Consider the following 12611-nt stretch of genomic DNA (forward strand, 5'->3'; position numbering starts at 1 on the left):
CTGTGCACAGGTGCGTGTTGCAGTCTCTCTGCTGCTCAGCATCACCCAGGCAGCCTCTTCCGCCACTCTGCGGAGACGGATTATCACACAGGCGCCTTCTGAACTTGACTCCACCGCCACATGAAAGAGAGCATTCAGTCCAGGCTCCCCATTGGCTCCAGCCACCGTCGACATGGCAGCCGGGGACAGACTGACACTGCAGAACGCCAGCCTCACACGAGCTGAGATTAGGTCGGGAAAAAACATTATGTGGCATTTTTTTTTGCTATTCGAACATTAAGAGTGAATTAAACCAAAATAAGAATCAGCTGCTTACCAGTTTTTGCAGTCACTGATAATTTTCTCTCCTGGATTTGCAAACAGCCAATCAGATCCACCGGGCCATAGCCACGATGCATTGCTTGAATCTGCACAAAAATAGACCGATCAGAGCAAATGATCACACTGAGTGGAGTAAAATGTTCACAGTCTAACACGCTGATATTTACAAGTTAGCAAAATTAGGATCAAACCATTAGCAGAGCTGTCGTGGTATTTGCAGCGACACTCCTGTCTCACCACACACACTCCGTCCTGCAGCACCGTGTCACCAGGACAACCACAGGTCGCGTTACACTCGGGGGAGTCCAAGCACTCTGTGTCACCATGGAGATCTGAACAGGAGCGAGGACAGGGCTTCCCACAAGGCCATTCTTCCTGGCCTCCACCACAGTCTGAGAACAAGGTTTGAATAGAATTACCATCCACATCGTTTTTTAAAAGTGGAACAGTGTTTATGCAGTTCTACGGTCAAAGTGAATGAAACCCACAGCTATGCTAACCTGAGCAGATGGTGAGATTTTCACTGCAAGGGCGGCTCTGCCTCCCCTCTCCCAGACACGGCAGACCGCCGAATCTAGCAGGAGGACTGTTACACTCTCTGGTCCGAGTCGACGATCCTGTGCATCCATCGCACTCTGACCACATGGACCAGGGACTCCACGAGCCATGAACTAAAGACACAGTACGGCAATGAGAAGAAGAAGAGGTACAACTACTCTGATGTAACTGAGAATCTGTAGCTGGAACCAGAAAACCAAAAAGAAAACCGACACAAATTAAAATATTAATATTTGAAAATATTTGAAACGGTCGAGGCTATAAGTAAGAGACAAATGCACAGTGATTAACAACAGTAGCAAAACAAAACTGTAATATCTCAGTGAGAGAGAAAAGTGCAATAACAGTAGGTCATTTTTCAGCATGACACAGAAATCTGTATAAATGCTATAAAATCAAAAATCCTAGCTGACTTCCATCTTGAGTTACTGCATTCACAAGATTTTCAGAAAACGTGACCTCTGACCTCTGACCTTCAGCCCAAAGGCAAGTAGTTTCAGCCACACGCATCCAGAACATTTACAAACTGTGCGAATGTGTCTTTCCATGAGACATTATCATCTCACCTGGACAGAAAGTAACGACAGGGCAGGGCTGCCTGTGGATCTGAACTCCAACCCCACTGTGCAGTTCCTGCTCACCAGAGCACGGCTCTCCTCCGGCCTCTGGCTCAGGACAGCTGCAGCTTCTGTATCGGGTCACCGACTCTGCTCCACAGGTCCTGGAGCAGGGGGTCCACTCCGACCACTCACACCAGCCACCTGACACTAAATTGGATGTAACAACTATCTGTGCTATTTTATACCCACTACAAGACATAGCCATTGTCTACATCGTCCTACATATTAACACTATTAAGATGATCTGACTGAAACTGAAAGCTGGCTTTACTTACCTGGACAAGGGTTTCGAGTACAGTTGAATTTCCCACCTTCGCAGGTGCTAAAGAACAAAGGAACAGAAGGATCTTCAGGTTTCCTTTCTAACTGGTTATCTTTGTGTATCCTAATGTGTTTTACATGTGTTACGTGTGCTTCTTGTGTTTGTATAATTCTGACCAGTTGTTGCATCCATCAATGGCTTCAATGGTGTCTCCAGGTTCCAGTCGTCGTCCGGTGTTAAGGTCCAGGCAGGGACAATCTTCCTTCTCTAAACAGACGGTCCCATTAGCAGACATGACTTTTCCCTCTGTACAGTAGCATCCTGGCTCACAGTGCCACTCACAGTGCTGAGAGAGAGGGGGGGGGGGGAATTAGGACTTTTATTAATCCCCAGTAATGAGTGTGAGAATAAGCACATCCACGTCTGACATAAGTCAGAAAAGGGTGGATGTCCACTCTGTGGAACCAGATCAAAGTGGGAGGCTGACAGGTGGATTGGTACCAGTCTGTTAAGGACTTAGTTATCAGTACAATACTGTGGGTAGTGGCTGAAAGGATAAGACTGTAGATACAAGTGGCAGAATGTTTTTTTTCAAAGGCTTAAACAGGAGGAGAACTTTCATGAGGCAGTTCCCACCATGACCCAGGGCATGGTTGATAAATTATTTCACCTCAGCATCACCCTGGAAAACCTGGAGGAGGTGCTGAGGAGAGGGAGGACTGAGCTTGTTTTGATGACACCCTCCAGAACCTGGTTGTGGATAAGAAGCATGAAATACATCGAGTGACAGACAGGAGTCACACTAGTGATACTCACAGTAAGGTCATCACAGGAGCGAGGGCAGGATGGCCCACAGCTGCTGAACACTGTTCCTGGGACCTGGGAACATGGTGCCACTGAAAACACAAGCATACAGGACTTTGGGTTACTTACATAACCCTGGTTCTCAGAGTAGCATGATTGAGATGGCTAATATAGGAAGCATCTCCCTGCGTATTCCTTAGAGGGATGTGTCTCATGCACGACCACGCTGGGCTGATCCAATCACACTTGAGTTTGCATTACTTCACAGTTATTATTTAAGATAAGCACCTCGTCGCCCTTTGACCCAACAAGGTGGGCTGTGAGACATCTCACTCTGAGAACACACGACTTAAAGTTCTCCTAGAGAAACACTTTTGTGTTTATGATGAAGCCTTAGTATGGTAAGATGCTTCAAGGACAACAGATCCTTGTGTTGTAGTTTCTTGGTCTGACCAAATTAGAATTAGCCAGCGGTCTAAATACGTAGCTAAACAAATGCCTTGCTATGACCACTTTGGTGCAACGTACAAAAGCTCTGAGGGCTCAGAGGCGGGCCGCCAAAGGACGTGACACACGCTCTGAAAATCAAACCTCCTCCTGAATTTGTATCTTCTGAGATATTTACTCCACCAAAAGAGCTAACATAGGGCAAAGTCAAAAGTGGGAGGAGGTTATCATGTGCAACACACTTAGGAATGTAGCATGTGGGCTGATGAATGGGGACCATGCAGCTTTTTCACCTGTGGGAACGAAGGAGATTGCCAGGGTAGCATCTTCTTTCTGACCTGCTGACCGACAGGCTACAAGAACTGTCCCAGTGGAGCTGCTGTGGAGTTCGGTCATTCCATGGCCAGCCCACCCTCCCCTCCTGGCCTGGTGGGCTTACGGGGGCTGGCCGGGGCTTGATTTGTTTGGGAATTTTGAACTAAATACATATTCTATCTATGCTGGGAACAGGTGCTGGTGCACACCAGGAACCGTTCATTGTTAGGCTCGGCAGCCTCAGCGTAGAGGATGAAGATTTCTCTGGGGTCTGACCTCATTGTCATCCTCATCCAGTGCCCACATAAACCAACGCCTTCAATCGTGAGCTGGGCATGTTCTAGCCTTAGGCAACACAAGTAAACCTGGTGTGTGTTTCTACTCAGTATATCTCAGGAGGACTGTCTGTGTTAGCTTGTATGCTAACTACAGCAAAGAAGATGTCGGCTGATGTGCATAATCGTAAAAAGAAACCATCTCAGCGTACAGCTAAGTGGTAGAACACCACGGTGCATGGCGAAGACTCAAGGTCAGGATGAAGCCAAGTAACAATGACAGACAAGTTAGCGTTAGCACTCATATCTATGGACAGCTATAATAGCTAGCCTATATTGCAGGTCAAGATATGCTTGAAGCACAAAGAGGCGTTTGAACAATGCCTGCGTCGCAGCCACTTAATGGTACGTGGCTCTGCCCGACATGGTCGTTGCGATCAGCAGACAGGCCAATCCCATAGTGAGCCACTGAGGAATGACAACCCTCAGTAATACAGAATCTACCGCGCTGTACTCAGTGTAGTTAGCAGACAGCACATGCTAGTAATACAAACGCACCTGGACAGTGCTCGGTGTTACAGGATGTGACTTTACTTCCCAGCCCCTCACAGTAATTCCCCTCCCCCTCTGGACTGGGACTGTCACAATTTCTCCTTCTGCTTCGGACCCCCCCACCACAAGACTTGGTACACTCCGTCCAATGACTCCACTGACCCCAGCCACCATCACCTGGAAAAAGCCAACGCATCACATTAAAAAACATGAAGAGAGCAAATAAAGGTTAGTAAGCTGAGCAGATCAACATAAATACAAGAACCCCTTCAAAACTTTAAAGTGCCAGTGTGGACACTTTACTGTGAGTTTACTGCATCCTACTGTACGACAGGGAGGCGTCACTTTCCTAGTAACTGATTCAAAGCCAGACAAATTAAACTTCACGTTTGCTCAGACTATTAGTCAATGCACAGGGACAGAAAAGTAACCCACGGTCACACGGGGCGATGATGCAGACTTGGTCCTCATGGTGAGGGCCCGTACAAGGCAGGCCACTGCCAGAGGGCCGGGGGCTGGAGCAGAACCGGTACCGAGACTGAAGGCCTGCTCCACAAGACACCGAACAATGACCCCAGGGAGTCCATGCTGACCACTGGCCATCAACTGTTTGGTTTGTGCGGTAAAATCAGGCAAAATCAGTGTAAATCACGTTATAAAAGACGAAAGACATCATCGCACTGTAAATACATACCATTGCAGCTAAAACGGGAACAGGTCACCAGCCTTCCTCCTTCACAGGTACTGAAATATTTGACACACATTTGTGTTTAATCCACTTTATATCTCCACAGTTTGTCACGGCTCATATATCTGCTGAAGCAAGCCAGCTTTACTTACCAGTTACTGCAGTCTAAGGGCACGGTGTCTCCCGGGTTGTACTGCTCTCCGCCTACATCACAGCGACAGTCAGACTTGCTCACACACACACCGTCCTGGGAACGTAGGAGCCCGTGAGCAAAGAGGTCGTACCCAAACCATCTGTTTATGTGTGTGTGTATTCCTGTCACCCATTCACCTGCTGGACAGTCCCTCGTGGACACCGGCATCCCGGAGTACAGTTCCTGCTGAGATCCAATGTGAGGTCCATGCACGACACTGCTCCCATCATACACTGCATCCACTCCTGGCCCGGAGGACACTTCTTCCCTTCATCTAGCACAGCAACAGAGTCAGAGAAAAGACCAGTAAAAACCCCTACAGCATAACCAAAAACACCAGTTTGAAGGGATGAAAAGTGGGCGAAACGGTGAGCGTATGAATTAGAATGTAACTGTCATAATATCTGAGTTTTAACACAACAGCCATGGAAATTCAACCCATGAGCGATGTGACTCAGGGCTCTGTTACCAAACTGTATCAGCACCAACAGATAAAAGGAAACGCCATACAGTGCCACGACACAGTATTTAGCCCTTTCTGATGTCTCAGATGTTGCATATTTGTGACAAATAATTCAGAACGATTTTAAAGTTAGGCAAAGATCTCCTGAGTAAATACGAAACGGACGCCTTGGCAGCTGGGTTTGGATGGCTCTGAAATAATCATTTAAATACTGCATTTTCTATTTCCTCTGGTATGTCCAATACTGAATGAAATTTAAACATTTAAGTGTCACAAATATGCAAAAAATTAAGAAATGAAGAAGAGGTTAAATGCTTTTGCACTGTGTGCCATGCTGCCATACTAGACATAAGTTACAATAAAGTTTAAACAAGTCATCAGATTGTAGCAACTCAAATCACACGAGTCACAAACTCGAGAAACACCTGCAAGTGACTCGTGCTAACTCTGTGGGTTTGTTGTGGGAAGTGGACCTCGCTCGGTTCTTGTGAGAAGTAGCTGCAGAAAGGTGAACGATGTCAGCAGTAGTGACTTCTGCTTGTGAATAAACAAAGACCAAACAAAGTGTGCAAATAGGCTGAGACTGTAGGATTGTAGCTACTCAGAGTGAGTCTAACCATGACTGTGTGATGTAATGGAAAGAGCGTCCTGAGCAGCTGCATCACTGTCTGTATGGTAAATGCACTGTATCGGATCTCAAGGGAGAGTGAGAACAGCTGAGAAGATCACCGGAGCCTCTCTTCCTCCATCACAGACACTTGTTGCAGCCGCTGCATCCACACAGACACCAGCGTTGTGTTATTATTATGATGTAGGCTGTTCCTGTGTTACCACAAGGCTGCAGGTTGCAGGTGCTGAACTGCTGCGTGGTGCCGTGAATCCGTATGGGTCCGCGGGTTCGAGTCCTGTATCCTCCTCCACACGTCACTGAACACTCTGACCATGGACTCCACGGCTCCTTTAAACCTTCAGACGAATCACAGCTTAAAGTTTTTCATCTTAAAAGGTTTCATTTCAGTTTTTTTTTCAAATTTTAGAACATATACATTATTGGTCAAAAGTTTCAGAACACCACAATTTTTCCAGCTTTTTATTGAAAATGATGCAGTTTGATGTCTGATTGCACTGTGAAATGAAAGCATGGATCCTGCATGTTGATCCATCAGTCAATGATACCTTCTTCCAGTCTTCAGTAGTCCAGTGGCAGTGTTTCATGGCCCAGGCAAGCCTCTTTGTCTTATTCTGACGTCTGGCTTTCTTGCTGCAACTCGTCCTGTCAAACCTGCAGCTCAAAGTCTTCTCTTTCTTACTACGACCACTATTAAGTGCTTGAAACTTGTCCTCTGGCTCACTCGTGTCTTTGTCTGCAGATCTCTTCCTGTCAGCTTCTGAGCCTTTGATGCTGAAGGAAACTGGACTCACTGACATCTTGACTTTCTTTGCAGTCTCTCTGTAGCACAGACCTGCATTTATAAGTGTTATGTTGGTCTGTCTCTCTTCCATTGTTAATCACCGTTTTCTTGCCATTTCTGTAGCAACACTCTACTTTCTGCAGTACAATACTGTTCAGCTGATGCTGCTCAGCTTTCAAGGCCTGCTCAGCCTCCACTGCTGCAGAGCAGCTTTAAACTGTTAACCATGCTGTGTTCCCTGAAAAAGGCCTCTTTGTATAATTTTAACTTGTATGTTATTTTCCAGTTTTGGGTAACCTTACCTTTTTCTTTTACCTCTGGCAGTTCAACACTTACCTTTGTAGCATTTCAAGCTGTTCATTGGACTTGGATGACTTGAATTGTAATGAATAACTGAAAAATCGGGCTGTTCTAAACCTTTTGACCACTAGTGTATATTTTCTTCTAATTCAGTCGTTCTCACCGAAGCAGGGCTCAATGCTGCAGGTATCAATCCCAACCCTGTCTCCTTTGCAGGGACGACCACCGAACGCAGGAGGAGGATCGGTTCCTGAACGATACCTCCTCCTCACACCAACGTCACACGTCCGGCTGCAGGCACTCCACTGTGTCCAGCTGCTCCAGCCACAGTCCACTGAGAAACACAGACGCACACACGAGAGACGACAAAGGAAAATAAAGTGGCAGACACAAACCATTAAGCAAGAAAACACAGAGACAGAGGGAGACAGCAACAGCACGTTTCTTTTTCACTCACCGGGGCAGGGAGCTGTCCCACACTGCATTTCTCCATCGGTGCATGTGCTGTTTGACACACAGTGTAAGGACAAGTGATTTCACACATAGATTACTGTATTTATGGAAGGTTAGAGCTACAGTTTGATCTTCCTCTTTAATGCGATGCACGAGTAAAGAGAGGTACCAGTTATTACAGGCATCAACAGGCAGGGTGGCGCCAGCTGGGTACATCTCCCCCTGGTGGTAACACGGGCACTGTGCCAGGGGCACGCAGCTGCTGTTGAGCAGGTAGAAGCCTGGGGCGCAGTAGCAGCCGTCGTAACAGGTGGTGGCACACTGTACCTCTGTGGAGGTCATGTCCAAGCACACCCGTGGACACGCGCCCCCTTGAGCCTCGCACTCTCGTACCGTCATATACGTCATGCCCTCTGGACACACGCCTGCGAGGACAGGAGTGCAACAAGACTTGTACGTGATATTCAGCGGACGGGGTGGCGAAACGTAACAGGGACAAACACGATACCTGAGCAGGGCTGAGAGTTGCAGTCGCGTGTCTGAATGTGAGGCCCAGAACAGCTTTTACCTCCATGCTGTGGTGTGGGGGAATTACACAACCGCTCTCTTGTCTGGACACCAGAGTCACACCTGGACGAACACTGAGACCAGGCCGACCAGGCTGACCAGCCACCGGGCACTAGAAGAACACATCAGCTTTACGGCCTTTCATTTTTCTCTTTTTCCAGGAATGATGCCATCTATCCTGTCTTTGTGTGTCTACATGTGTCATACCCGGGCAGTGCTCAGTGTTGCACGGCTCCTGCTCCTCACTGTCTCCATCGCAGGCGGGCTGCGTGTGGTTAAACGGCGTGCAGCTGCGGAATCGTCGCCTCACCCCCACATCATCTACGTGGTTGAAACACGTTTTACTGCACTCTGACCAGCCGGTCCACTTACTCCATGTCCCACCTGGTAGCGCTGCACAACAAGAGGAGGGAAAGTAATGTAATGGACTCATTCAGTGCTTTCCACTGCACCTGAGTAGAGGTCACTTTCTATCACAGCCACACTATGATGGATGCATCACAGAGCAGCCTGGGGTTACTAAGTTGCCCAACGACATTTGCATGCAGACTGGAGCAGCCAGGGATTAAAAGCATCAACTTTCCAATTAGTAGATGACCTGCACTCCCTCCTGAGCTGCAGGATTACATCACCTTTAGCATTGTGTTGCTCAAACTTTGTACATGTAGCACAGAACAGATTTACACACGTGTGGACAGAACAGCGATGCTTGATTTGAACTCGTCTAACTTACACAAGAACAACTTAAACTTCTGTGCAAAAGAAATTTGAGCTCTTAGCTGTATTCTCTCATAAAAACCCAAAACACAACAATAATCACCGTAACATGCTGTGTGTCGGACGTGTCAATAGATCAATATTTATTTCTATTGCACATTTAAAAAGGACAGTGTTCAGCAAAGTGCTTCACACAAGGCAGCAAAGCGGATTACAACAAATAGCAACAAAAACAGTTGTAAACCAGTTACAGTTACAGTGACAGCACAACTGCAGACTGGGAGGAAGTCCAAACTAATTCAAAAGCTGGATGGAACAGGTGAGTTTTTAAGCGTGATTTAAATGATTGAATGGATTCTGACATGCGCACAAGGATTGGAAGATGATTCCAGAGTTTAGGTGCAGCAATTGCAAACGCTCGGTGCCTCCAGTCTTTCGTCGGGGCCTTGGTTGCAGTAAGATCAGTTGGTTAGAGGATCTGAGCGCTCTGTTGGGGCTATGCACGTCGAGAAGGTCTGTTAGGTAACTGGGCGCCAAGGTATTAAAAATGTTCAAAGTATACAGAAGGATTTTAAACACGATACGGTATTTAACAGGGAGCCAGTGTAGATTGCCTAGAACTGGGGTGATGTGCTCATGCCTTCTGGTGCCAGTTAAGAGGTGTGCTGTGGCATTTTGAACTAACTGAAAAACGCTGGAGGAGAGAGAATTGGAGGCCCATGTACAGAGAATTGCAATAGTCTAGTCTAGAAGTAGTAAAGGCTGTGAGTGTAATATACCAGGGAAGCATGTGCTGGAGCAGCTCTGAGCCTCAGACGAGTCTCCTGGACAGGGCTGACCTCTGACTGCTCCTGCTGGAAGAGACCTGAGGACACAGAGCATAATCACTCCTCACAATCTATTTAAAGTATGCGAGGAAACAAACATCCAAACAGTAAGTGATACAGAAATGATAAATTATACATATAAGCATTTACAACCAACAAACTGAACACTGGTAATATGTTTCACATCAGAAATATACGGTATGATCCCAGAAGCAGGCGGTTAGTGTTACACAGTGTCGAAACATGAAAGGAAGGCTTTTTAATCAGAGGACAGCATCAAGTCAGTTAAACTTGTGGGCCATTGATGTGTCAGGTAAGTAGCAGAGGGGTTGTTGTTTCAGCTGCTTTGCTGTGATAATGAAACCAACAACTCCTCCAAACAGGAGTGGTTTCCCTCCTGATCTTTGTTGACTGATTTTTCAGTGGCTTTGTGCTCAGAGAGGATCAGTGTCACCACTGGTGGCGTGAGGGAAACCTTCATGAAGTTAGCCTGGAGGTTGACGTCCTTTAGTGGGCCCTGTGCTCACTGCCCAACACTTCGTAACCCGACATAGATCATCAGAATTGGCGCCCTGTGCTTTTCAGCTTCACCTTCTTCATTGTTTGCTGACTGTAACATCGTTCAGCGTGATCAGTTTGGTGGTGGGTCAGTGAACGATATCCACAGAGGGACACACAGACGTCTACATGCTAGCAAACGGCCATTAAGTACCAGGATGCTTGGACCCACTGTTAGTGGATCCTGGGTTCCTCCTGGTGCTCAGCGATGCCCGTCCTCATGAGGCAAGAGTTTGCAGGCAGGTCCTGGGACAGACTGAGCTGCTTTAAAGCATATATTAAACTAAACAAGCTTACCTGTAACGTTGTTGTAGCCCCAGACCACAGGTTACATCACAAGGTGACCATGACGACCAGGCTGACCAGTGACAGGTTGCAACACAGCTGGATCTGTCACATGTCACTTGCCCATCTCTGCACTTACTGTAAGAATAAGCAATTTGATCGAGAATACATAAAGTATTTTTAAACATGAGCTAAAAAGGTTGATTATTAATCAGTTTGTTTGTTGTTGCATTTATAGGTGGCTGAAAATTAGCTGCGGCTAACTGTGTATTGCTGTACACTGTCCCTGTTAAAAATAAATAAAACAATCAGATGTGAGCAATTCCTCACAAACCAGTGCAAACGATGCTGCCAGTGCTGCTCATTATGATTCTCACTATTTTATTACAAACACAAACAAATCCATAATTCAACAGAAACCTGAATTTGGACTGATGTGTTTATTTAGTATCATCTTTTGTTCCAGGCACAAAGAGCTGAGCGTGGGTCTCACCACGTGGTACACTGGTCCCTGGGGACCACCTGTCCCGGATGCAGTGTTTGGCCATCCCAGTGACAGACACACTGGCTCGAATTCACACATCGTCCCTGTTGAAGGTACAGCCCGTAGGGACAACGACAGCCTGGAGAAAGACATCATTCATGCCTTAATCACTGTGTCAGCTACATTTGGATAAATCTTGCACAATAACACATAATTAATGTTCAGAACCTCTGTGCTCAAAGGCTAGAAGACCACTGAAATTTCTTTGCGCACTGTGCAAAGCCAACGCTGGCCTCGAGTCAAATCTACTGTGCATCCTACCCGAAATGCACTCAGCAGTGCAGTTTCTGTCCAGGCTGAGATGTGAGCAAGTAGGAGGACAGGGATCGACTCTCCCGGCCTGACAGTCTTCCTCTGTTACCACCACCATGCCACGGACACAACCTGTCATTTAAATAACAGTGCAGACATTTCAAATGCTTTTATTGTTTCAAGCAGGTGATCAGAAGATCCGGTCATTTCAGGCTGGTTGCATCTCAATGACCTGTCTGTGTGTCCGTGTCTTTGGTGCAGGGCTGGCTGTTGCAGCTCTGGCTCTGCCTGGTCATCCCCTCGCAGTCCCGTCCACCGTTCTTAGGGGGCGGCGCCGAGCAGCTCCGGTTCCTCTGCCTGACTCCTCCTCCACAGCGGGCGTCACATTCCGACCACTCTGTCCACTCTGACCAGTGACCATTAACTACAACAGGAGAAAGGCTGCCGTTGCATTAACTATTACTGGATAATAGGCAAACACGCATCTCATTATGGAGGTCGAAGGCAGACCTGGACACGCTTGAGGAAAGCAGGCTCGACTGTCAAATGGATCCCCGCTACAAGCTCCTCCGGGCAGAGCTTCCCTTAACATGTCCCTCTGCCGGAACAAGGAGCCAAGACCACATGACACACTGCAGGCGCTCCACGCTGTCCACGGGGACATGACGCAGTCCACTGGAAGAAAGGAGACCAGAGGGAACCTTAAAAATATTAACTGTTGGGTCACATCACCACTGTAAGGTGCACGTGTGGCCTACCACAGTCTTTTTCATCAGATCCATCTACGCAGTCCTTCTGCAGATCACACCTGCGGTCCAGGTGAACACACTCCCCACTGTCACAGGAGAACTGCTTGGGAGAGCACGGGCTGGGCACCGTGGGCCGCTGCGGAGTCACCGCCGGCCTGGCTGTGGTGCCTGACACAGTCGATAAAAATGAAAAACATTTAGTGAATGTGGATGTATAACTCCTCCAACTCTACGTCCACGGTGTTTGTAAAGTTACTCATGCGCACCACAGTGCTGCTCGTCTGACCCGTCCAAACAGTGCCGTATCCCATCGCACACTTGTGCTGAGTCGACACAACCAAACGATCCGCACGCAAACTGGCCCTGCACGCAAATCACTCTGGGTGAGCCGGTATCACGCGGGCTGGTGGTGATCACTGGGGCTGGCAGTCAGTAGAGCACAGAGGTTA

At 47.5% G+C, this 12611-nt stretch overlaps 1 protein-coding gene across 1 annotated transcript in view; it reads right to left on the reverse strand.

The window, feature by feature from the left end:
* Nucleotides 1-12611, reverse strand: part of LOC309714574 (SCO-spondin-like) — a gene marked incomplete at its 5' end in the record, with an annotated part of 65105 nt that overhangs the window by 46100 nt on the left and 6394 nt on the right. Inside the window, 27 exons of the mRNA XM_082547118.1 lie at nt 1-221; nt 317-407; nt 513-713; nt 822-992; nt 1446-1646; nt 1775-1821; nt 1938-2107; nt 2578-2657; nt 4161-4331; nt 4590-4760; nt 4849-4898; nt 4995-5089; nt 5173-5309; nt 6330-6464; nt 7374-7544; nt 7668-7714; nt 7833-8088; nt 8172-8342; nt 8438-8623; nt 9727-9812; nt 10630-10755; nt 11111-11240; nt 11423-11545; nt 11646-11837; nt 11924-12088; nt 12172-12330; nt 12429-12584. Of these exons, the coding sequence (XP_082403244.1) occupies nt 1-221; nt 317-407; nt 513-713; nt 822-992; nt 1446-1646; nt 1775-1821; nt 1938-2107; nt 2578-2657; nt 4161-4331; nt 4590-4760; nt 4849-4898; nt 4995-5089; nt 5173-5309; nt 6330-6464; nt 7374-7544; nt 7668-7714; nt 7833-8088; nt 8172-8342; nt 8438-8623; nt 9727-9812; nt 10630-10755; nt 11111-11240; nt 11423-11545; nt 11646-11837; nt 11924-12088; nt 12172-12330; nt 12429-12584 (3909 nt within the window). The remainder of the gene's footprint in view (nt 222-316; nt 408-512; nt 714-821; nt 993-1445; nt 1647-1774; nt 1822-1937; nt 2108-2577; nt 2658-4160; nt 4332-4589; nt 4761-4848; nt 4899-4994; nt 5090-5172; nt 5310-6329; nt 6465-7373; nt 7545-7667; nt 7715-7832; nt 8089-8171; nt 8343-8437; nt 8624-9726; nt 9813-10629; nt 10756-11110; nt 11241-11422; nt 11546-11645; nt 11838-11923; nt 12089-12171; nt 12331-12428; nt 12585-12611) is intronic.

This window comes from Aulonocara stuartgranti, assembly GCF_965226115.1.
Source record: "Aulonocara stuartgranti genome assembly, chromosome: 9".
Lineage (NCBI taxonomy): Eukaryota > Metazoa > Chordata > Actinopteri > Cichliformes > Cichlidae > Aulonocara > Aulonocara stuartgranti.